At 33.1% G+C, this 25408-nt stretch overlaps 1 protein-coding gene across 6 annotated transcripts in view; it reads right to left on the bottom strand.

Annotated features, from left to right (window-relative positions):
* LOC122721112 overlaps positions 1-25054 on the bottom strand; it is a 119142-nt gene extending 94088 nt beyond the window's left edge. For 5 of the 6 annotated variants that reach the window (XM_043948409.1, XM_043948411.1, XM_043948414.1 and 2 more), the window contains exon 1: positions 13314-14513. In XM_043948409.1, coding sequence (XP_043804344.1) covers positions 13314-13965 — 652 coding nt within the window. In that variant the 5' untranslated portion in view covers positions 13966-14513. Of the gene's footprint in view, positions 1-13313; positions 14514-20030; positions 20260-21899; positions 22286-24631 lie in introns of those variants that run through there. The other variant, XM_043948412.1, reaches the window with a different exon arrangement.
* Between the last annotated feature and the right edge of the window lie 354 nt (positions 25055-25408).

Here is a 25408-nt window from a genome sequence, read left to right as displayed (position 1 = left end):
GATTCTCATAGGAAAGTATTGTTTGCTAATAGATGATTCTTGTATCTTAACACGATATGAGTCAGCTGTTCTAAATAGTGCTGAGAGCATTCGCATATAATTCGACTCGAATATTTCACGTGTACTCTGTATCCCTATTATTATCCAACCATGATGTTATTCTCATTGATGACACGAGAAAGATCTAAAACAGATTGATCTTTCGAGTTTCAAATCGTTATCATACCGAGCTCATGACAAAAACCAAACTCGAGGTCTACAAATTTCAACTCGATCGGTTTATTAATTCATGCTGCTCAAACACTGTGCATAGTACGATCGATGCACACTTAATGTATTGTGAAATTATACGTTTCTTGCGAAGGATAATTTAATTGTAATAGGAAGGATAATTTAACTGTTGGCCGAAATGGTTAGACGATCAGTGGCGAGGGCAAAAAACTCGAAGAAGAAGCGAACCGAATCAGGTGAAAAGAAATGGAAAAAGAGAAGGAAAATAAATGGTACGATAGAGTGCGAACAGGGAATTATGTTATTAGTTGTAAATAACGCGGCTTTGACGTTTTATTAGCGGCTTAATGGAACGATAATGGAAATCATGGACATGGACGTGCGATAAATTTTAAAGAAATACGATTTGAACACTGATACGGTTTAAACATAATGTTTCTTGAAGAAATAAAAAGAAGATTGCGTCGTAAAATGATGGCGTTTTAGAACGACAAAAGACGATTAATCTCCTCGTATTTTTCGGATCGCCATACGCGTAACTTGTACTCTATCATTGGTTGCATCGTTGGTAAAATGCAGTCATGTTGAAATGAAAAATATTATTAGATACATTGTGTCTGCTCAAACAGAACGTGAGATACTGTAAGTTATAAGAGGAAGATTATGCATATTTTTTATTTTCAAATTATTTAGAAAAAAAACCTTTGATTATAATTTTTCAACTTATTTAATGATACAAACATGATATTTTAAAGATTTCCAGAGAAATTATTAAATTAAATTATTAAAATCATTAAAATAAGTGATTAGTATTTCACTTTTTAGAAATTAAATGATTATTATCGAATTAGAAACGTATAATGATCGTTTGAAAATTCGTTGTGAAATTTATGATTAACTCTTGATAAGAATAAGATAAAATGAAATTTAAAATAAAATTCTATTTTATAATTAAAAATATATAATTACGCAATTACGCGACAGCTTTAATCTTTATAAAGAAATACTTATTATAAACTTATTAAAATAATTTTCGTTTATTTCAAACAATACAATCATTCTCTAAATGACTTCAAGTCTTAAAATATAAGATTTGTAACACTTTAAAATACAAGATCAACTATAAATCTTGTCAAGTTTCTACTTCTATAATCTCTAAATTCAATCATTTCCAATTGTACATAACAAATAAATTCCGACCTATCTTAACGCCTTACTTAAACTCTTTAAACGAAACGTTACAATCTGCTCATTAAACTGTTATTTCACGATTGTGGTTTGACGTTAGATAACACGTATCAGACGTGCTATTAAGTCGTTTTACCAAACGCAATTAAACAAAAATAATGCACGTGATGATCACATTACTGAAACATGCATGGTATTACTTATGAAATCTTGATGAACTAAATTTCATAAGAAAAATAATACAAAGCGTTTTAAATTAGATTCTATTAAAATTATAAATTTGAGAAGTTTATTTGATTTTTTTTTATTAAATCTTACCAAATCATATTTCTTTCAGACTAAAAATTTCTATTAAAATTCTCATCAATAATTTTTCCATGTCAAAATTATTTTGCCTTTTGATTTGTGCATATGAATTCATCATGTTTTCTTTCTTCCATCGTCGAAATCGTAGATCAGACATTTAAAATTATCTCGCATTTCTCCCCTCTCTTTTTTTTTCTCAGAAAGAGGCACATGTACAACATGATCGCGCATATAAATTCGTATTTTTAGCGCTTTCGTTCGGCCTGAACGGTGCAGAGATATAGAAAAAGCACAAGGTAGAAGAGGAAGGGGCGAGCAGTAAAATGGGACAAATTCTCGTGGATGAGCTCATGTGCTTGATATTGTCCGTGTCTCTTGTAAGATAGAAAAGAAAGGAAAATCAAGGTTTTTTCTTTTTCGTCTCAATTTCACAAAATCGGTAGAAATTGAAGTAAATTGCTTTGATAATAAGCCAATTCGTATGCCGGATAAGTATCCTTTCGAAGGAAGATCCTTTCCTCTTGATTATATTACCCCTTTCTTTATCTTTTCACCTTTTCTCTCTCTCTCTTTTCTATTCAAATCCGATTCCATTAATTCAAAGAAACTTTTTCTTCTTTCTATTCCATTTTCTTCCTATAATTCTTTATTCCATTTCAATTTAACAACACAGATGGGTCCTCACAATAACATAACAATTCTATTTTCTCGCAATGTCTTTTCCTTCACTAACGAGAAAAATGATAGATAACTTTCTCGTTTCACGTTGTCCTCAATTCTCATTACTTCAATCTCGTGAAATAGACAAAGGTTCTATCGTCCAGATCACTCAACAATTCCAGTCGCATATTAGAAAATAAATTTTGAAAAAAGAGAAAATCGATCGAGATTTTTTTCCTTTTCGTCCTTTTTTTTAACCTTGTTCCTATTCTTTGATTTCGATTCAACGAGGCTGCACAAACTTCTTACGATTCTATCCAATGATATCCAATAATATGAATTGTACCCATTCTCTAGATCCTTTCAAACAAGGATATCTGTCCCATCGATCATTTTGTCCCATTTTTCGCTTTATAATACCAATACTCCGATAGCAAAGGATCGTTGAGATTTCTCGAAACTTTGTCAAATACATTCTCTATTGTTCTGTATCGATTTCTGAAAGAAAGTCTATTAGATCGTGATAGCATAATATAGGAAATTTAAAAGAAAACATATAGTCACCCCATGTTTTTTCTATTTGCGAGGGATATTGAATTCATGACGCAGTAAAAATAATATCCGTGACGAATCTACGATTTCCTTTGGTTCATCAACCATGTATTTCTGCGCGTTTTTATAAAGGTATGATATACTATATTTATGCGTCTCTGGATTCAACCTGATCACAAGAAACGAAATAAGATGTCTTTGTGAATCGAAGATCAAGAAAAATATTTTGAATCCATGCTTTTTTTTTTTTACTTTCTTGTATCTCATCAGTGCCATCTTTCTGTCGTGAATAATTTTAATTTTGATCAATGACAAAAATAGCGCATAATAAATATAGATTCTATTGATGAAAATATAGAATCAAGCTTTATATATAATAAAGAAATTTTATAAAAAGAAATATTATTCAATTTTTGCTGAGTAAAACTTAATTAACATAATTAACATAATAAAAATAAAGTGTATAATTATGTACAATTTTAAGTTATTTTCTTTAATACAAAGATAACAAAATTATTTAATTTTGTATATTTATAATATATGTTTTTTATTAATAAAATTTACATCAAGTAAAGTAAATTAGAATAGATATAATTTTATAAATTTTATAAATTTTATGTTTCATAGCAAAAAAATTTATTAATATTATAACTTTATTAAAATTTATTAATACCTAACTAATTACTCAATCTAAAAATATTCTATTAATAATAATAATAACCAAATAATAATAATAACGATATTATTTCAAACAAGAAGCTTGAACATCAATTCTTTATTTATATTTAATTAAGAAATGTATACCAAGAAAATATTACCAATAAGTTGTATAAGTATAAATAGAAACAGTATTCAAGATAATGAAATACGGCCTTGACATTCGTATTGCGATAAGAGGATTGATTTATTGTACAGTCAAGACTGCAATGCGTAATTATATTCTGAAATTGAATCTTTGTAATTGCGATTCATTGCACGTTTATCGATATCCTATTTGAAACAACGTTTCTAAAAAATATTAACCAAAAAGTAAGTATGAAGGTGAGGTAGATTCTTAAACTTCCGTTTTTAGAGATGATTGCCGGCAAAAATAGCTCGGCGCTCGTTTCAGCAACAAGTTCACACAACCGGATAATAATGTTCACTGCAACGAGTTTCCTAAAGAGCCACCCATTCGTAAGAACCAACGAAAGCTCAACTTCCAATTATCGAATGCAACTGCACGCCACTTACTATGCATGAAGTTGCATACACACACGATGTCGAGGGTCAAAGTTTCGAGGACTCGAGCCAATAACTTTTTCGATCGAATTGATTCGAGTTATGATACTACGATGTTAATGATGTTTATATAACTAAGCGAGAAATTTTTGAAGGCTGCGAGAGAAGATACAGCATCGATTTCTTAACAAATAAATTTTTTAGATTTGAAAAAAATACGAATAAAATCAATATTGATATGCATTATTTCTTTCTCTATATTTAATATTTTTCTTTTTTAATATTTTCTAACATTTTATATATTATATTGATATTTTTTTTATTGTTGTCTCAATTTTTATCTAACATGGAAAATGATAAAAAAATATAATCTTTATAATCAAAGTATGTAGAATTATGAAAGGAAGCCTAATCGAAATCTCAAATATCTATCAGGTCATCACGATCATTCTCCATCAGAACCGACTGACCCTATGTTTGCACGCGTGATTGTTTGTTAATTACTTCCTAATGAGAGGGGATGAAGTAAGATCGCATGCCACGAGCCGTAGTTGCTCGTCAAGCAAATTGGAGAAAATCGTGGCGTGCGTGCAAATCGTGTCTGCTGAAATCCTTGCCAAAGTCTTCTTTCCGCGATTATCTCCACCTATGAAATGGTCGCTCGTCCTCGGATAAATCGTTCTCAGTAAACTCGCTTGAGAGACTCGATTTGGGTCGAGAAATATATATATACATACATACACTTTTTTCTTTCCTTTTAACAAGATCCGCAAGGTTGAGACCAGAGAGATAAAAAGAAACAAGTCTCGTAACCCTTCTCCTCTCGATTCTTGAAACGGAAAATAAACTTGGATTAAAAGTGTCACGTCTATAAATAGAAACCACGAGGCTGGCTGTGTGATTTTATACTATGATGTTTACCGTGTCTGTAATTGATTAGTGGCCTCGCGTAAATGACGGATTGGAAGTTCGAGCAATGTCATCGGCGCCATCAATCGATTCCTTGAAATCATTAGGATCTTCCATTTTCTTTAGATTTATCATGTTTTAATCGGACACGTTAATGTAGTCGGATTACTTATTCATGTAAATTTGTTATTAAGTTAATTCTTCATTGCTACTATGAAATTTTACTGTGGAATTCTTCGTCTATTATAAATATTATCATACTTTGTTCCACTCAGGAAGTAGATTTAAATATGTAAATAAATTGAATTACTTGACTTACAAATTTGACTTTGAATTTTTTAAATATTCAGTTAATTTGTGAATTAATTTCTGTATTATTAGATTTCTTTCTCATTATTATTCGAAATAATTGTATTTGCAGATTGTTCTTACAATATTATGTAATTTACTAAATAAAAAACTATGCAATAAAATGCTACAATTTTGCAGAATAAATAGAAATGACGTTATTATTCTCAATTTAACATTTGTTTAACGTCAGAAATAAAATAATTGCCAGGAATAATATTCCAATTTCGCGAAAATTTTCGTATTTATAACACGATGATTTCAATGATCGAGGAACGAATAAGTGTAGAATGCAGTGGTTACAAACTGTTACAACTAAGTTAAGCCTGTCCATCACGTGTTTCAGGCATAGGTAATCGCTTAAAAGGTAGATACTTGGTCTATGTCTGGTCTAGTAACGAATATTCCATTCAATTTCCAAGATGTAGAGAGTGTTCATCGACGATAACTACCAAGCGTTTCTGAATGGGAACGCACCTGCACGCCATGTGCGTGCAAAAATGGCACATCGCGCATGATGACACCTAAAACTTTAAATATAATCTGGTTACTTCTTGCAAATATACATATGACATCAAACAAGAATAAAAGATACGAAGAATTTTAATTGGTCACGTATTAAATCACCATCTCTTTAAATTATTCAAGTTTTTTAATTACACATTTGTTATCATTCTTAATTCATTTTTTAATAAAGATTTATTATCGGCTCATCTTTGATAAAATATTCGTGATAATATGCAAAACAACATCTGCTCGAAAAAAATCTTAATACAAAATAAAAAAAATCATTATCCCTTTAACTTTTACATGAGTAAGTAATATTTTCGATATTATATCCAATTTTTTATTTTTACAAATGAAATTCTAAATTCTTAAAGTAAAGCATCGATAGCTAATATATCTAATAACTAGTTAGATTTTAAAATCATTTAAAGAAAAAATAAAAAAATCTTTAATTTTATATTAAATGAAAGAGATTACTTTTTTCGTTCATCGCCATTTTTAATTTAAATTTTCTATTTGAAGATCTTTTTTAAAGATCTATTATTAGAAAATTGTCTAAAGAATCTCATGTATGATATAATGAAAAATAATATCTATACGAAATCAGTCTTGAAGGAAAAAAAAAAAAAAACGAAATTCGATCATAAAGGAAATAAAATCTAGAGAATCGTCTCTAACTCTAATAATTTTGAATCGAATTTTATCTTTCATCCTCGATTAAAGTCGTATATAATATGAACATCACTAGATTATCGATCGACCCAATTGAATTGGCCGATTCCTCATCAGGAAGTCCTTCCTCTTCGTTAATTCGCGGGCTATACAATTTCGCGCTTCTCGTTTAGCCGGTTCGGACAACCGGTTTGCTTCGCTAGATGAAGATGATGCTATTCGAGATAGAATGAGATCGTTACATGTCTCTGGCAGGTAGACGAGAAAGAACCAAGAAAGAAGCGAGAAAAACCGGACGCGAATGGATACGCTAGACAGGATGAAAAGCGAAATAATGTATCATGATTTGTTCTTTTCTTTATTCGAATTATGATTAGATTGATTCTTTTAGGAAATTGAAATTTGTATAAGTTAAAGTGAGGTATAGAATTATTTTTTTTTTTAATGTTGGTATTGTGATCGTTAGGAAAATTATATGTTGCAATCTGTTTTTTATTATATTGGAAATATAATTTCTTTTATACACTATAATTTAAAAGAAATATATTGTGTTGAAATATATTGAGAAGTTAAAAAATAAAATAAAAGCCAAAAATATATGCATGTAAATTCTTGAAAATATAATTTTTAAATTTAAAATAAATATAATTTTTGAAATTATTATTTTAAACTACTAGCAAAAATGAAAGCATTTAAAACACAATGATTTTAATAATGAAAACATAATGATATATTAACTGAACTTTCAAATAAAAAAATTTTAAAACAAATATATATATCATAAAAAATGATGAAAGATATCATATCTCGATTATAACTTTTATATTTGATTGTATCGAATATCATGATCAAATATTGATATAAAAAAAAAAATATTTCTCCATTACATGACTCTCAATATCAATTTTTATCACTACATAAATGCGCAACAATTTCGAAATAATTAAATAATAAAAAAAAAANTGAATAATAGGAGAATAAAAATTTACAAAATTCTATTTCCATTTTTATCGAGAGAAGAACAGAAGAGGAGGAGAATCGTAAAACGAAGAATAGTCTTAAAAATCATCAAATAAAAGATAGTCGAAATATAACCAAGAGAAAAGAAAAATACAGAATTTGACGAGGCTGGAGAAGGAAGAATGTAGCAAAAGGTTCCAGACAAAACGAGTACGCTTGGAGCGTAGCCTTGAACTGACGCCCAATAACGTCATCGTTTACTATTAGTACGAGTTACCACATTACGTTTTATATGTGATACATTGCCACATTCGATCAGATTCTATCGTTGTCAGATTCTGGAGCACTTTTCCTCCACACAATTGCATGTTTCATTAAATTTGACTAATAATTGTTTGTTCTCCATCGTTAAACGTCGTAATCTTTATATCGCTTCCATTAGTTATCCAGTTCTCTTGATCCATTTTATGGTCAAATGATATTTTAAAATATTTTATTTACTTCAAGAATTAATTTCATTGTAAAAAATGTTAAAGCACGGATTATTTTCATCGTAACTTTTTATTTTTAAACTCGATGAATAGATTTCGTCAATTCTAAATCCATGTACTATTTTCTCGATAGATAATTCGTGATTAATTGATATCTTACAAAGTACTATTCCATTGTGCTTCAGTATCTTCGGTTCAAGTTCATTCTACGTACAGTAAAATTCTATTTATCTGAACTCGTTTGAGGACAAGTTTATAATAATTCATTCTTCATATTATATATGTAATTTTTTTCAAAAAATTTTATCCTTCAAAGAATCCTTAATATGATATGAACATAAAATAAAACTCTTAACGTAATATAAAAATCTTATTCAGAATTGCCATACGACATCTATGAATTTCAAAGGAGACGAACGGCGAATTTACGATTATCAAAAGATCGCGTGTCGAATTCGACGAATATCCGTTCGTCAGTTGGCCATCGTGCGGTGACGCAACGATTTAATTAACTTGGGGGACCGGAGAACCGGAGGAAACCTTGACCTCGCTCTCTCGCCTTCGTTTCTTAACATGGCCGTTGTTTTTGTTATCTGTCCGCCGACGATTCGATTCCTTTTCTCCAGCCCAGGCCACTTCAATTAAAATGAACAGCGCCTCGCTATTTTCGCGCTGGATATCGAGTATGATGATATTCGCGCAATGGGGAAGATTTTGTTCTGAGATGAAGATTGGCCTCGAAGAAGAATGCGATAATTTTTATGGCTTTTGCTCGATATAATTCATATTTTATTAATTTAAGTTGTTGATACTCGAAATGTTATGAAACGTAGGATATTTATTTCGAGCTGTGTATAGATTGCGTTAAAAGAATTTCATAATGTGTATATATATAAAAAATAAATTTAAAGATATTTGAATATTTGATTCTTTGAAATTTACTTTATTACTAAATTTATTTTAATATGTAGATTCTAAATCTAGTGTCTTTTGGAATTTTTTCAGTATATTAATTCAGTTATTCATAAATTTTAATTAACGTTGGATCTTGATTGATTTTATAATACGTTGAGAAAAATGTATTTCCTTGGCCTGTATGTACATATCTATATGTGTATGTCAATATGTATACGTGTGCTGATAAAAATTCAATTGCTGTAAACTATAAATGCTTATGTGCGTTCGACGAAGTATGTGAATTTCTTCGAGAAAATTTGAAAATCGTACCAGAAGATGTCGGTGAAGGTAAAACCTTCAGAGTTTTGTTTTTGAAAGTTATTTTTGCATTATTCGTCCATAATCTTTGTATAAAGACCAAAAAGATATTCAGAACACGAATAGACCTTGCTTTAATACGTTCGAATCGAATTTTCATTATCTTCAATGGTGTTATATATGCCAACATATGTATGCCTTTATATATGCTTATTAAATTTTCAGATTTCTAATTTACAAATAACGAAATATTAACATCAATTTATATTGTATACAATGAATATATTAAATCCATCAAATGGCATAAAAATAATCCTAGAATAATCCTAAAAATAATCCAGAAACATTAACCCCTGACCTTAAAAAATCCAAATCATAATTATGACATATATATTATTAAACATTATTCAATAATGTTGTATTTTAACAACATTCAATAAGAATCTCATATAATTTTTCAACATTTTATATTTATACGATAATTGATTTTAGAAGTAATCTTTAAAAAAAAAAAAATTAAAGAAGAAGATTTAAAATAAAAGAAAAATTAATAGGTAACCACCAAGCATTGACCTCACGATTCGAAAGTAGAAACCAAACTCCAGAGAAAGTATCAAGGTGAGATTTGAGAGCCACGGGTTCCGTCTGGAAGCTGGATATTAAAAAATGGCAAGACGTTTGCGGTCTCGGTATCGAATAGCTATTGAATGTGCCCCGTTTACGAGCCTCTACTCGTTATCTTGACCTAACAAGCGTTTTATTTATTCGCGGATACTAGATCAACGGTTCGTTGCCCCTGTTCTTCGATCGACCAATGACGATCGAGGCTACTCTACGACCAACGTTCATCGCTGCCAAAATGTAAGCTCGTTAAATTTGTAATATTTTCGTTTTGAACGCCTACGAATTTCTCATTTATCCAGTCGAAACACGTTTTCAAACTTTACTGACAACTTTGCCCCACTTTTTTCCTTTTTTCTTCCAGATGAGCCAATAATTGCTTTTTTACAAGTTTCATGGCTGCCTTGACTTTAATTTAGTCTCTGCGAAATTTTAATTTCGATGTATCTTGAAAATAAAAACTCTCAAATTTAATGCAACATTTGATCAATTATGTTGAATAAACAAAATTTATTTTAATTTGTCCAGAATATCCAAAAAATAAAAATAATTTGTTGTGGAAGGACATTATTTTCGATATTAGAATTTCAAAGTTCCTCGTTCTTTGAATGGAACTATACAATGTATTTTTATTTAATACGTGTAAGTTATTGAAAGATAAATCCATTGACCTATGATATATTGGTCTTCAAAGACTATTCAAGGTCATTTATCATTCAAAGTCTTCTTCGTTACGTACGCGTACACGTACAATTGAACTAATATTATTATTGAAAATGACCAATTTACAACTTATCATCGTTAATAAATTCTTTTATACAATAAATTTAACAAATATAAACATATAAAATTAAATATATATTATAAATCACAAATCAGTATTTTACTCTACTCTAATAAAATTATATTATCAATTTATATTTATATATAAAACCTTTAGAGAGCAAAACCTATAGAGCAAAAGTTCTCTAATCTAGAACTGGTTCACGATAATTTGAGTTGATAAACTAATGTTAAATATATATATTAAATCTACAACACAAAAAACTTTCTTTAAAAGAAAGAAAAGAATTTGAAAAAAAATTTTTCGAATGATTTAAAATTTAATTACGAAGCAATTATAATTGAACACTTTAGATAATTGAACATACTGCACCAAACATTCGAATAAATTCGCTAAACACGTGTAATTTTATCCACCTATCTACTACGTAGATAGTTATGTAAAGAGACACTCTATAATTCTAATCAGCACATTTTTGATCATGTCAAATAAATGTTTCGATACCAGAGATATCGGCCATGAAAGCTATATTGGCAATCAATTTTTCGATTTGTAATACATAATGATTATCAATTTTTTTTAAATTAAAGTTATTAATCTACGAAAAAGATGCATGTGCCATTATTCGTGCCATTATTCGATACGTCATCGATTTTTTTTAAATGGCTTAGTTCGATATGTTCGTTTCTTATAAATTCTTGGATTCGTTTGTTTCAAATTTGAAACGAACTAATGATTTCCTTCCCTTATTCAATCTCTGATTATTTCACGTTCTCGTTACGACGAAAAGTCGTTCGAAAGCGTCTTCTTTCCACGTTTTCTGCGGTTTCGTAGGCGTTGATCTGGTTGCTCGCGAACGCGTGTCGCTCTTGAGAAAAGTTCCACGAGGTCCCCATGAGGGAATTGCTAATACGGTACTTAACAAGCGGCGAATAACTATTGATCGCAGAGAAAGTCGGGTTCTTCGTCCACGTTGTTTCGTTACTCCTGAAAGAAGCTTTGAGACTCATTCGAGAATAAGAAAAAAATAGAAATAAAATAGAATTTGAACGATTGAAATTTGATCTATAATTGTTGATTGATTAAATTTTAGTGATATTGTGCAAATGACTAACTACAGAACGCGAATCAGAATGAAATTTTCGCGTTTAAAAAATACATCGAAAAAACGTATCTCTCGATAACGAAGATTTGAGTTAATTTAATTTCGTGATCAAAACTTGATTTGAATTAACATTAGACAAGAATGAAAATTGCTCGTACATTACAGAGTTACATACAGAGATGTATCTAAACTTGACTTAGGTTAGAATTAGTCACGAATTAGACACGGATCAGGCATGGATTGGTCGCATACATATTCAAAGACGTATCTTGGAGACAAAGATTTCAGGTTTGGATTAGATTGGTCCTTTGCATATTCAACGACGTGTCTCGGTGACAAAGATTTGGTCGACTAGGGGAATTAATCGATTTCGTGGCGCACGCTTCGTAGACGATTGTCAATATGAGAAAGAGGAAAAAGGACCTAGACGTGTCGCGTTGCTTCTTTCAGATGGATGAGTAATGAATCGCCATTGCGGATCTGGGTCACCGCGTAATTTTATAATTTTCCCGACGAGTGATCGATCATCATCGCCGGAGGACATTAGCCGTCGCGTCTAACTATAGGAGTAACGATAAAACTCGTTTAAGTGTAAATAAATCTTATTCGAATATTTAAATTCCGTTGAGAAGTAATTGTGTCAACAACAAGGAACAATTCATCGAGAAATAAAATAGAATAGATAATAAACCATCCATAATTACATAATATCTGTAAACAATTTAAAAATCGCGAAATGATGATATTTTTCTTCTCACGATGAATTTTATAAATGCTTTTATTGTTATCGTTATATGTATCTTACCTAGTATTGACCGGTGCTTGCAGCGTGCTAAATAAAGTCAGGGATCTTTCTAGTAGCGACAGAAGTTCGTGGAATTCGTGAAAGGGAGTGGAAACTATTTTTCCATTGGATCAAAACGAGTCGCGAATGCTATCTAAAGAAAACTCGGAAACGAGATAGCGTGAGAGGATTAATCGCAATGACAATTCCTATATAATGAAAAAAGTGATTCACGAGGTTATATAAATTTATTTTCACTTATCATTAAATGAGCGATCGTCATTCTGCGATTTTGTAAATTCCATTAAGTATCCATAAAGTATCCTTTTAAATCTATTAGACGCCTCTTTCAATTGCTTCAGTAATTTACAACATTTTTTATTTGCAAAGGAATATTAAAATAAAAATGTTCTTTGACTCGTGTTAAATAAAATATTTTCTTTGCATGGTAGATAATTCTCTCAACATCGTTCAATTTCCGATAATTCCATTTCATGAATATAAAATTCTCTTAGGATGCAAATCAATACCAAAGAGAATTCAACTCCATTTGTTAATTTTCTATTAGAAAGATAAAAAAAATTTTAAAATATATCCTTATATCGATTACAATCTTCGAGCAATTCCTTTAAAAAATGGACAACCAATCATTCCATCGCATCGCAAAATCAAACACATCCTGAAATGCATCAGCTACCCCTTCCACCTAAATCGAAATCACGTCGTACAAAGAGTAGAAATCGAGGAAACAAACAATACCTTTAATCTCAGCGATGTGTGCATCGTACTCGCTCTTACTGCGCACATATTCGATTCTGGTGGCGACGTTGTGGAAGCTCTGAGTACGATATTCCGCGTACCACTCGGACGGCGTTCGATCGTCCAGATGCTGGTGAGGGCTACTGCCCCTCCTATGCGACAAACTCTCCTCCGATGGAAATCTCGTGAACGACGTGACAGAGCTCGACTTACTCCCGTGATTCGGTGCACCGTGGCTGTGACTCTGGTAGGCCGAGTCCTCGAGGGCGTGTTCCTCGCTAGGCGTCCTGCTCGATTCGGCGAGAGAAGCACGGGTCGACGCACCACCGGTCCCGATCTCTCTCACGCTCTTCCTTACCGTGATCTTCTCGAACTTCACCACCTTCGAACCGTTCAATTCGCCCTCCTCCACCAACCGTTCGAAACTCTCCTCGAACGACGAGTCGCTAGCTCTGGACGATGGCCTGGAACCGGGTCTAGGATTCGTGGGCGACCTGTACTGACCCGCATTCCGCCTTCCCTCCTTGTCCTCGAACAACTCCACGAAAAAGTTGACCCTATCCCGGAGCCGACCTCCACGTGGCGTGCTCGGGCTGCCAGGGCTGGCCCGGCTGCCGGCAGGACTCGCGCTCTTCGGTGGTGTCTCCGACATGATTCGCCGCCAGCTCGCAGCTGCCGCGTCTCACCTCGTGCCGTCCCTCGCTGATGTTGCTCACGCGAGTCTTCGCTCCGGGCTAGCCAGCCCGAAAATTCATGCTGCCGTAACCGCACCGGCTTCGTACTACGTTTCCGGCTTCTCCTCGTTTCACGGTCGAGCTGCGCTCGTGGACACCTGTTCTCCGTACACCACACCCTGCTACAGCCACCACCATGTACATCGGCAGCAACCGCTGCGCCTCTCTCTCTCTCTCGTCGTCTCGCCAACGAGACCCGAAAAAAACGTCAAACCACGACACTTCTCTTTCTTCCTCCTTTATTCCCTCCTCCTCGTATCGCGGCCCCCGTGGCCAGCACGCGCTACTCCCTCACGATTTCTCCTCACAAACACACGGATACACGTTGTGCGTTAAACTCGATCGTTACGTACCTAGTCTAGTTACCACGTACGAACGACACACGCACGCACATATCGGCCTGTTCGCGACGACTGTCTAGATGTGCGATACGCGTCTACCGCTCACGGAATGCACTCCGGCCGCGCACCACGGCCGCCGGTTCGATATTGGTGCCTCTCTTCCCGACCTCTCGCCGGGTCCCCACCTCGTTCCTCCGTTCCGTGTGCCCTCCGTGCCCTCCTATACCCCCCTGCCTACCCTCCTCCCTGCCTGCGACCCGCATTGCACGCTCACGAGGACGTCCACCACGAGTTACGACTAACCGGCGCGACATCCACCAAGAGGAGGACGCGTCATGATGACGAAGGTCCGTGACGATGCCGGGGACCATGCGCCGACTTATGTCGTCGTCGCCGTCGTGTCGTGGTGGTCGTCGACGCCCTACCTGCCTCTCTGCTATTTCTTTCTTCTCTCTCTCGCTCGCTCGTACCTAACCTCCCTGACACCGATCGATGCTTTTATCCTGCGTCCTTCTCCTCCGCAGCCGGCTAAATGTCACTTCTCGCGCCACCGTTTGAACGAGGCCTTATAGCGTATTCCGGTATTCCGCGTATACAATGGATCGGGACACGTTTCTTCGATTGGTATGACGAAGGGGGCAAAATTTAGCGAGGAAATTAGGATTATTGGAGATCGTGGAGAGCTTTCGTGAAAGGGATGAGCTCGAGTGGATTCAAGTTCGAGGAGCAAGTTTCTGTAAGTAGATTGTAATATTTCTGTTAATGAGTTTTGAATGAAGATTACGAGAAAAGAACACGATAAGTATATACTTTTTTAGAAGGAGTGGTTTTATATATTGGATATTTTGTGAAAATTGTCTTACTCGATGGTTGGGATTAGATGTAAATTTTTTAAAGATATCGATTTTTACTATGTTAAGTATTCTGTGAGTAAGTTCTATATTCTCTGTTACGTAGTTTCATATCACGAGTATATTAAAAAACTCAAAATTCGACTAATATTCGATAAATTGAAGGCTTTTTCTTTGAACTTATCTTATCATGATTTTTTTAGAATAATTTTTGTTTATTTATATATTAATATGATAATATATATTAATATGATAATATGATAATAAAATTTTATCATATAATAATAAAAAAAAGAATGACACGGATCAATATATTCATTTTGGAAAGTATCAGTTTTAAGATTATATAATTGCCTAAGTATCCAAATTAATCGAAATTATTCTAACATAAAAGCAACATCGCATATTATATCAACAAAATTCATGAAAAGTTACAAAATTGTTTGTTATAATACATCCATTTTGACTGAAATATAATAAGAATTTTGAAATAATATATTGAAATATACTCTCAAAATTTAAAATATTGCAATTCCATTTCCTTCCTTTCCATAAGATAGCATTAAATATTTATAGCAAGGCTAGGTATATCTCTACGTTACGTAATAAAAAAAGGATAAAAGAATGTCTAGATGACGTAACTATAAGAACTCTCCATATATCTCAAGATATAAAATATAATTATACGAATTTTTGGATTTATAAAAGCTTTTTTATATTTTTAATAAAAACAAATTTCTTATGTGAAATACTTGATTCTAAAAATCGACAAAATTAAATTAATAATTAACCCAGACATTTAGATTTACATTGCGTCAACAAATGATCTAATGATTATCGATAATGAGCGGATGTTTTGTACATATCACTTGCCAAAAAGTTGTTGGCACTTTTGCAACCACTATCAGTGAAACATTAAAGTGTTACTTGTGCTATTACGAATTGCAACGAAACATTCTATTTCTTTCGATGACGAGATCGATAATTTACGTTATTTCTTTTTCTTTACTCTCATTTTCAGATAAAAGAAGAAAAGTGAAAGACGTCATCATCATCAACGAGATATCTAAATGCATTTCCAAGAGGAAAAACAAAGAAGACGTCTATGCGACGTTAATCGTCTCAAGAATTATTGATTAAAACGAGAAATTTAATATTGAAAGAGTAAAATTGAGAATTGTGATAAATATTTGATAAAACTATTACTATAACCTTTTTAATGTTATTAACGATTCAATTAAAAATGATGTTCTCTTCTTAACATCTTCAATTATCCATATTATATCTTCTGGTATAATAAAAATATCTTTAAAAAAATGAAGAATAGAATAATTCAAGTAAAAATAAATTTCGAAAAAACATTTCATACAGCGATATCGTTGATCGAACATTGTAAGAAATGGCGCATGTTTTATCGGCAGTTCTACGAAACAGTGACGCGTTATCCATATATCATTGTTACGTAATATATGTGATAATCGTAACTAGTAAACAAAACAATGAAATTCGATATTTGGCGAATGCTTTTCGAATGTTATCGTTCGATCACATAACACGAATATGAACACAAATAAAATTATTTTTATTTTCATTTCATTCATGTAATTATATTAAAAATTATATTTCATCGTGTATTTGTATTTTTTGGATCTTTAAACATTGTTAATTACTCGTCAACTCTGCATTATATCTTGATAATATCTGTTTTTTTGGACGAAGTAATTTTTAAAAATTAATTAGAATATAATATCAAGAATTTTCAGTCACGTTATATCGTTATCAAGACTTTTTACAACTTGAGCCGAATGTAAAGAAATATTTTTTTGACATACGTATCTGTACAAGTTTTGCAATATATATTGATAATTAAGGATTATGTTTGAGACATTAAGCTCTATTTATATCGAGAATTCTTTGTCGTTTTATCTGTGACAAACAAACGTGCGTTCGATACTAAATCACATATATGTCGTTGATAAAATTACTTTCTCCGATTTCTGTGAATTATTTAACAAATAGTTTCGATGACTAATTGGAATATTGAACACCGAATGCTGAACACGATTCTGAATACAAATTAGAGGAGCGCGCATGCTTCATTTAAATACGCGGTTTCAAATATTTATGACATCGTCTATGGGTCGTTTCAAAAGCGGATACACAGGACAGGATCACAAATCATCGAAAATATCATCGTCTTCCCAATTAAATCTTTCAGCATCGCTGCTTGTTTATGTAACAGTTTATTTGCAATTTCTTTTTTGCAATCAATTTACATGATTGATTCTTATTCTATTATAATGTGATTTGAGACAGAGAATTTTATGAATCTGCTTAATATTTTCTTCTCCCAGAGAAGATCCTGTAATTTTTTATACGTTCGACAATTAATAGAACATATTGGTCAAAGTATCAAGATATTAAAATAATAAAATACCAAAGTATCGAAACATTATTCTCGTATCGAAAATTCTCAAATAATTGGAATATCTAAAATTAAATACGAATCGAATTATGAATTCGAATTCTTTGACATTTCGAAATCTTAATTCTTGGAGAAACATTCTTCCTACGATACGTATTTTAACGTAAACATAAAAACATATTCCTCGATCTACCGTAAAAAACTGGCTCGAAGGCAATTTGCATACGAATCGAAACTTTTGAATTTGTGAAATTTTCCTCTCGACGATCAATCGATCGTTCGATCACGCGTATATACGTGTGATTCGCATACTTATCTGTGGAACCGTGCAAGAGAAATAGATGACGATGGCTCGCCTATTTATAAGTGTGACGGAGGCACCTGCCTCCGTTAGTTCACGATAGCCGCCATTGAAATTTTTCTATTTTTCTCGCAAAAATTCGAATCAATCGAAATATTTTTTAAAGACAAATCGCTAGTATCACGATCGAGAAGGACTCTCGAGATCTTTCTCTAGAAACGTGTAGTTTTCGGAGACTTGAATGATTTGTGAATGAAATCCATACTCCGGTCCTCTGTTGGCACGCGATGTGTTTTGACGATATTACGTGATGCGATTCTACCCAATTGTTTATTGCTTGCTCCAGAAAGTAATTTATTTTTGAACACGTTTCTTATATTTTGGGAAGTTCTCTATCATTTGAATTATACGAATGTTCGAATATAACGAGGGAAATCTATTTTATTCGTTTGTGAATACGATTTTATTATAATTTTATTATCGTATAATTAATTATGTGTATCTAAGAGAAAATATATGTATGTAAACGAGAAAATATTTTTTTAAGAGAAAATATTTCTTTTCGATCGGAAATTAAATATTCTTTGTGATGGATTTATGGTGAATTATTCAAAATGTTCAACATTATTGTTTTAGTAATATGAAAAATAATGAGCAAATTCCGATATAAAGTGAAGTTTCTATACTGTAATAATGAAAAAAAAAAAAAAAAAAAAAAAAATGAAGTTTTTATATCTCTGACCGAGTAGCTGAAAATAGTATTTTGTAAATATTGCATTCATTCATAATGTTATAATATAAAGAAACAAAAAACAATACAAATCGCGAATATGATTTATCATTTTAAGCCATCGGAAAGAGAAATAACTCGGCATTATTTAAGAAGTTTAGTATTTCTTTAAACATATATCATAGTTCTTTTTTTTTTTTTTTTTTTTGCAGCAGATCGTATATCTATCAGTTAGACCGTCATTATTATTTAAATACAATTCACGGTCGATGATGGTTATATTTCTTAGAAATTCATTTGTCTATTATTTAACGCACGAATAAATTTTATTTATTTCTCAAACGTTGGCCAATATCCACTTTTGTTGAAGTTTAAAACTGTGAGACAAGAAAAGATAATATGTGTAAATAAATATTTTTAAATTCAATAAAATATCCGTATAAGAATTGATTATAAAAAAGTTGAAAATTGTGCAATCAATACATGTTTCCCCATTTGTGGAAGACGGAATAATAAATATCATTCGAATAAATTATCGATTTCTTACTAATTATTTTATTTGCATATATAAAGATATATATTTTGCATAATAAATCCGCAAGAATCAGTTTTTGTTTAATCCTATTGATGCACGAAGAAAATTAAATTATAAATTCGAAAATACCAAGGAATATCGGTGTTGATCGACTTTATAGGTTTGGTTTGTCTGAATACAATGTTTCTCAACTGGCAGACCGACATTCATTGATTTCGTGCTTGCCAGAAGTATCATCTAACCGCATTCGAAACATCGGTTTCTGATTCGTTATCGTCAATGTCTATATCTTGAAAAACACAATGTACAAAAATAATATTTCTATAGACAGCAAATTTTCCTATTTCCTATTCTGAACTTTTCCTAATTTTTATTCCTTTTTTTTTTTAAATCGATCGATTAATATCTATATCTTTTTAAAATAATTATTCTTTGATGTTATTAAATCTCAGGGAAAAATTTCCCATTTATTTTCTTACATCTATATTTTATTATCTTTTATTCTTCTTTAATCATAATCGAAATAACAATGAAAGCATCCAAGGACACTAGTGCTAACATATCAAATAGATGCAATATGCATCTATTAAATGTTTCACAACAACATATAAATATGCACTTCCATCTATATATCCGAGCATAGTATTTAAATAGATTTATAATACATTTAAATACGAGAATTCGTTCTATCTTTATTAAAAGAATACTATCATATATCTATGATAATTTATGAACAGAAGATCATATATCTAAGATAATTTATGCACATTAAAAAAGAACATTCGAAAAGTGTTACTCACTTTGAAGCTGCTGTATCGTTGCCTGATACTCGGCTAGTTTCTCGTCCACGTAATCCTGACTCTGGTTGGCTATTATTTCCGCGGTGCTGGGTCCGCTGGATTCCTCTTCCGTTTGCGAATGATCCAGTGGCACCCCAACGTACTCGTAGTCTCCAGATTTGTATGTTCCAATCATGTATTCCGGTGGTCCACTGGCTAACGGCGATGTAGCGCCACTTTCTGCTGAACTCTGTCAAAGAAAACAAAAAAATTTTGAAATATAATATTTTTAATATGAAAAATTATAAAATTTTCGATCTTGTTTCACCGAGTGATCAGAATAGACTGATTTGCTTGAAAAATATTTTTCCACCGATGACACGTACGATGCATTTTATTGTGTTTATATTTTCTAATCGTGTTTATTAAATTTCTTGTCCTATTTTACTTTCTGTCCACGTTTCTGAGAAACATGTATCTGTTTTCGTTCGTTTTTGTTCACTCCATTGTGTTGTACCAAGATATTATGTAGCATGATAATATATTCTGTCAATCTTTATAATAATTAGATTGCAAGTGTTTATGCGAAATAACACTAAAAAATAAAGTTTAAAACTACAAAGCGTTATTTAATAATTGTAAGATTTTAGAAAATGAATTTCCTTTCAAGAAAAAAATAAAATAAATTAAGATCGAATTTAATATTAATATTTTTCATTGAAATTGAAATTACTTTAAAGTTCATCGATAAACGATTTTACAAAACCGGCCTCATCAGTTTTCACGTAAACACCACGTATACACGGATTTAACCACGTTTGCAGTGCATTCACACCTGGCTCTGAGAAACCGGTCGTTGTAACTTGTCGCGGCCTACATTTTATTTAGGCGTCCCTATTTCGTGCCTCGGCCAGTCGGACGCATGTTCGCGTGGGCGTGAAAAGCGGACGTCCACGTGGTGAACACTCACCGCGAGCAAACTCGAATTTTCTTCGAAACGCGAAAATTGCGAAGGGAAAATTTTCGACGGAGTTGTAAAATCGAAGAGGAAAGCAAGACACGGAGGTAAAGTCGAATCCTCGAGAACGAGAGAAATTCCTCTCGAGGAGAACGAATAGGTTCTTTAACCGCGACGTGAATATAGAGAAGGATTCCGTTTATAGAGGAAGTTGACACGTGTTTCGTGGCGCAAGTACAATTTAACATGCAACGGTTTCCTGATTTTCGAACAGTTGGTCCGTGTTTAGAACTCGCCGGCAAATGGCCATCTATATGTTCAACGATAAGTTCTGTCTATCCCGATGACTAACGCATCCAAGAATAAAGTAGATCTCACTGCGGCTGCTACGTTACTTTCCACGGAATTTCACGTTTCTCAGATTGTTTCTGAGATTATAGATTTTATGTGTATTATTTTAGCGCATAGTTTTGACCGATAAATGATCGAGATGAAGGAAAATACAATATGAATTGAATTATTTGTTAATCGAAATTTATGTTCTTTTAAAAACATTTTCCTATCTTCTTTACAATAAATGCTTATTATAAATATTTGATTAATTATTCTCTTTTCCGATCCATAACTAAAATATAAAATTAACTTTCTCCATAGAAGTAATCCTTGAAAAATTGATAAAGATTATGTCCATATTCATCATATCCAAAATACCAACTTTACTTTACGATATCTTCCATTATTATCAATAACTTCCTCAAAAACTATCATTTCAATGTCAAATACATATACCCATACAGTCCCATAGCCGATTTCCCTTAAAATTCCCTAATACAAGTAAATTCCATAATCAATTCTCACTTCCAATTTTCTATTTTGAACAAACGCAAATAAGTTCAAATTCATTTTAATAATTTTTAATCAAGGGGACATACCTGTGTGGGTATGAAAGGTCTAGGCGCTTGAGTGACCACTGGAATCGGTGACGGCCATCTGGGTCTAGGGCACTGTATGTATCCGGTAGGTGATCCAAAAACGGGTGATATTCCAGGCGAGATTGGCATTCCAATCGGGACAGGGCTCATCGGGTGCCTCGTTCCGGTATACGTCAACGGTGACGTAGGATGAGCATGATGAACTCGTTGAGGATGGGGTGAACCCGTTGGGCTGAAAGGAGATGGTGGTCTGTACTGGCCAGATACATTCGGCCTGGCTGACCAACCACCCCCTGGCCCGGCTTTTCCATGGGGTTTCGACGGCGGCTGCGACATCTCTGGCTATTTCGATGTTTCTCGCGGTACACTTTGATCACCTAGCATCGCTGCAAAGGATGTTTAGAATATTAGAATAAGTCTCGTATTACAAGCTCTCTTTTAATCTTTAATTTGATATTATCATTTTTAATGAAAAGTATCAGTTAATAGAACGGATATCAGTTAATAGAAATAGATTACAGCATTGTCGATAAATCTTATCATAATATATCATTATAGATAATAAAAATGTGAAGATGAAAGACGAGAAAAAGTATAATGATCGCTTTATTACATCAATCGGAATTAAAGAGATATTGCACGAAAGTTGAAGTGTCTTAGACGTGTAACGAGCTCTGGGTCGCGTAGTGGCAGTGAGTAGGCAGATTAGAATGGGCAATCGTCCAAAAGTCTCTCGAAATAGGCGCTTCGATTGTCTGAGTTCTCTCTAACTTCTGCACGTTAACGCGTGAAAAATGTGTAATGGACGATTCGCAATATCATGCGTAACACATTACACAATGAGAAAAGGCACGAACTATTAATGATTAAAATTAAAATAAAAATATTATCATTTTTTACTTTCCTCTCTTTTTTAACAAATGAAATCTTAATTTAATTTGAAGTTGAAAATACAATGAATATATCAATACTGTCTTAAAATTATTTTTTATCTTCCTAAAAAATAGACTAACATTCTGATAATTAATATCCAAATAAAAATACAATTTTCTCAATTCTTTCTACTTACTAATTTTGAAGAAGATATTGAAAAGTATTCAATAAGAATGACGAATCTCGAGTAATAATTGTGAACTAAGAAAGGGTAAATTAATTCTCACGAAATATAAGGAAGTTCTACGAGTCAAAGGTCTAAAGGTTTTTGGCTAGATATCGAGTGTAGGCCGTCTAAATATAACGACAAATCTATTTTGAAGCGACTCAAGCACTGGCCACAGACATGTTCGACACAGCAGATATATTTGCAAACGACTACGTCAGATATTTCAGAAAAGTGACGTGAATATTAACACGTACAATTAGTCTTATAATGACTCGCGTGCACGGTGCATGGCGCCACCGTTCCTCGTACGTCACACGTATCACCCTTCATTTATCAAATTAACAATCATTCCTATTCAATGATTAATTTACGCAAAAGAATTATCTTCTGGCTCGAAATGAAATAAAAAAAAAAAAAAAATAAAAGAAACAAATAATAGAAAGAAATTATAGATAGATAAATAGATAAAATCATGATCGTGATCCAATTTCAAAGATTTTTACTCATTTCTCGTTTGACATCGATCTATTTTACATTCATTGTTGACTACTCCCTCGCATTTCTTCGAATCTCGGATCCATTTCGAACGTTGTAAAAACAAATATGTATCGAAGAAAGGCCGAAGGAAATTTATCCAGCAGCAGACCAGAGTTTTCCCCCTCAAAAGCAACAAACGCAGCTGGTCAAAGACACGCGTCCATTTTGTTCTTGTTAAAGTTCACGAGCGCCATTACGAGCGAAAGAGGGATGTGTTCGACGCGCGTTTCGAGTTCGTTCCACCGATTTTAATAAAACATCGGGAGGAATCGACTAACGGTCTATTTATAAGTCCGACCACTCGACAACGATAAACTATGTACGTACGTACGTATGTAAGAAAAGCCAGGAGTGCGCACGTTGTTCCTTTATTTGAATGTGGATAAAAATACGCGTCGAAAGTGTATGGTTGCGGCATCGAGAAAGAATAAGAAAGAAAATTAAAGGAGAAATCATGGAGGCTGTATCTTGTATCCAGTTAGTTGGTAGTAAATGTGGAGGAAGACACGTTTGAAGAAATTGAATCTAAGATGGTTGAAAATTGAAAAAAGGGATTATAGAAGAAAAGAGATGCTATGCAGAGTGAAACGGTTATTAGGTTGCTGGATCCTGGACCTCGGATGCTGCGTCCAAAAATAAAATAACTGCCGAATTAACGAACAGAAATAGTCTTGGTTCAGAACGGATGCTCCTGACACAGGTTGCACGTACCGGTTAACCCCGATAGGTAATTGCCGTAGAAAGTTTCGATCGGCACAGATTGGGATTAACGAATTAAACCTTCTCATGAACGAAGGATAATGATTTGAAGAGAGCTCTTAGCTGAAACTTTTAGAAAAGTTTTAAAATTCGATCGATAAAAGTTAATCAATGAAAAAGTTTCTGAATCTAAGTTTCTAGATATGAATAATTTTGTTAATATCAAAAAATTAAAGAAGTTTTCAATATATTTCTTACAAACATTTCTCAAAGAATCTCGTTCCTTGGGGGGGGAGGGGAGAAGGAACTTCCAAGTTGGAAAGCGCAACAAATCTTTAATCGCAAGTTATCCCCAAAGCTTTTAAACTAATTAACAGAATGTGAAAAACGATACCGAAAAGACGTCGAGCCGTAGACACGGTCGATCGATGAAATCCCGTTGTAAGTAGTCCAAAGCAGATAGAGAGCACACGTTAATCGTGACAATTTCGTAGCGATCGATTCGATCGGTTTTTCGTTCAAGCCTCGATTCCCTGAATTTTCATCGAACCACGCGTTCCACACGTTTCCCAACTTAAAACACGCGAAATGAGCCTCGATGATGGAGGGTGATCGTGGCCTGATGAAATTATGGCGCGGGATCGATGGATCGATCGAGTTCGATATTTTCGGTAGTTCGGTCCACGACGAAGACCACGAAGAGACTGGTTCGCTCTCTAGTTCATCGGTCCAGGAACGGGTTACCGCGACATTTATATTTAACTTTGGCGTTGCTCGAGCTTTCGGCTTCGGGATTACCACTCGCGCGATTCCGCTTAGCACTGCTCGTTCTACATTTCCTCGTCCCTATGCCTCCCTTTCCGCCCTCGATGCTTCGATCATCCCTCTTCCTCCATCTTGTGCCTCTATCGCTTCTTGCCGCGCTTTCGTTTTATTATCGGCGCTGAGGTAAGATTGCGAACCTGCTTCTTTCTTACTCTTTCTTCTCTTTTTCTCATTCGCTCTCGTCCTTTTTTTTGTTGGAGAGCTTGAATTTTTTAATACTTTTCCAGCAACTTTGAATTTTATATTTTTCAAGAATTTGAAATCTCGATTAAGGTTTTTCGGGAATATTATAAAATTTAAATTTGGATTAATTCAAAAGTTGGATAAATAAAAAAAATTAAAAATG

The sequence above is a fragment of the Apis laboriosa genome, unplaced genomic scaffold, assembly GCF_014066325.1.
Source record: "Apis laboriosa isolate Shangri-la unplaced genomic scaffold, ASM1406632v1 scaffold14409_cov159, whole genome shotgun sequence".
Lineage (NCBI taxonomy): Eukaryota > Metazoa > Arthropoda > Insecta > Hymenoptera > Apidae > Apis > Apis laboriosa.
The sequence above is the reverse complement of the archived record's forward strand: the minus strand, read 5'-3'. Positions and strand labels throughout refer to the sequence as shown.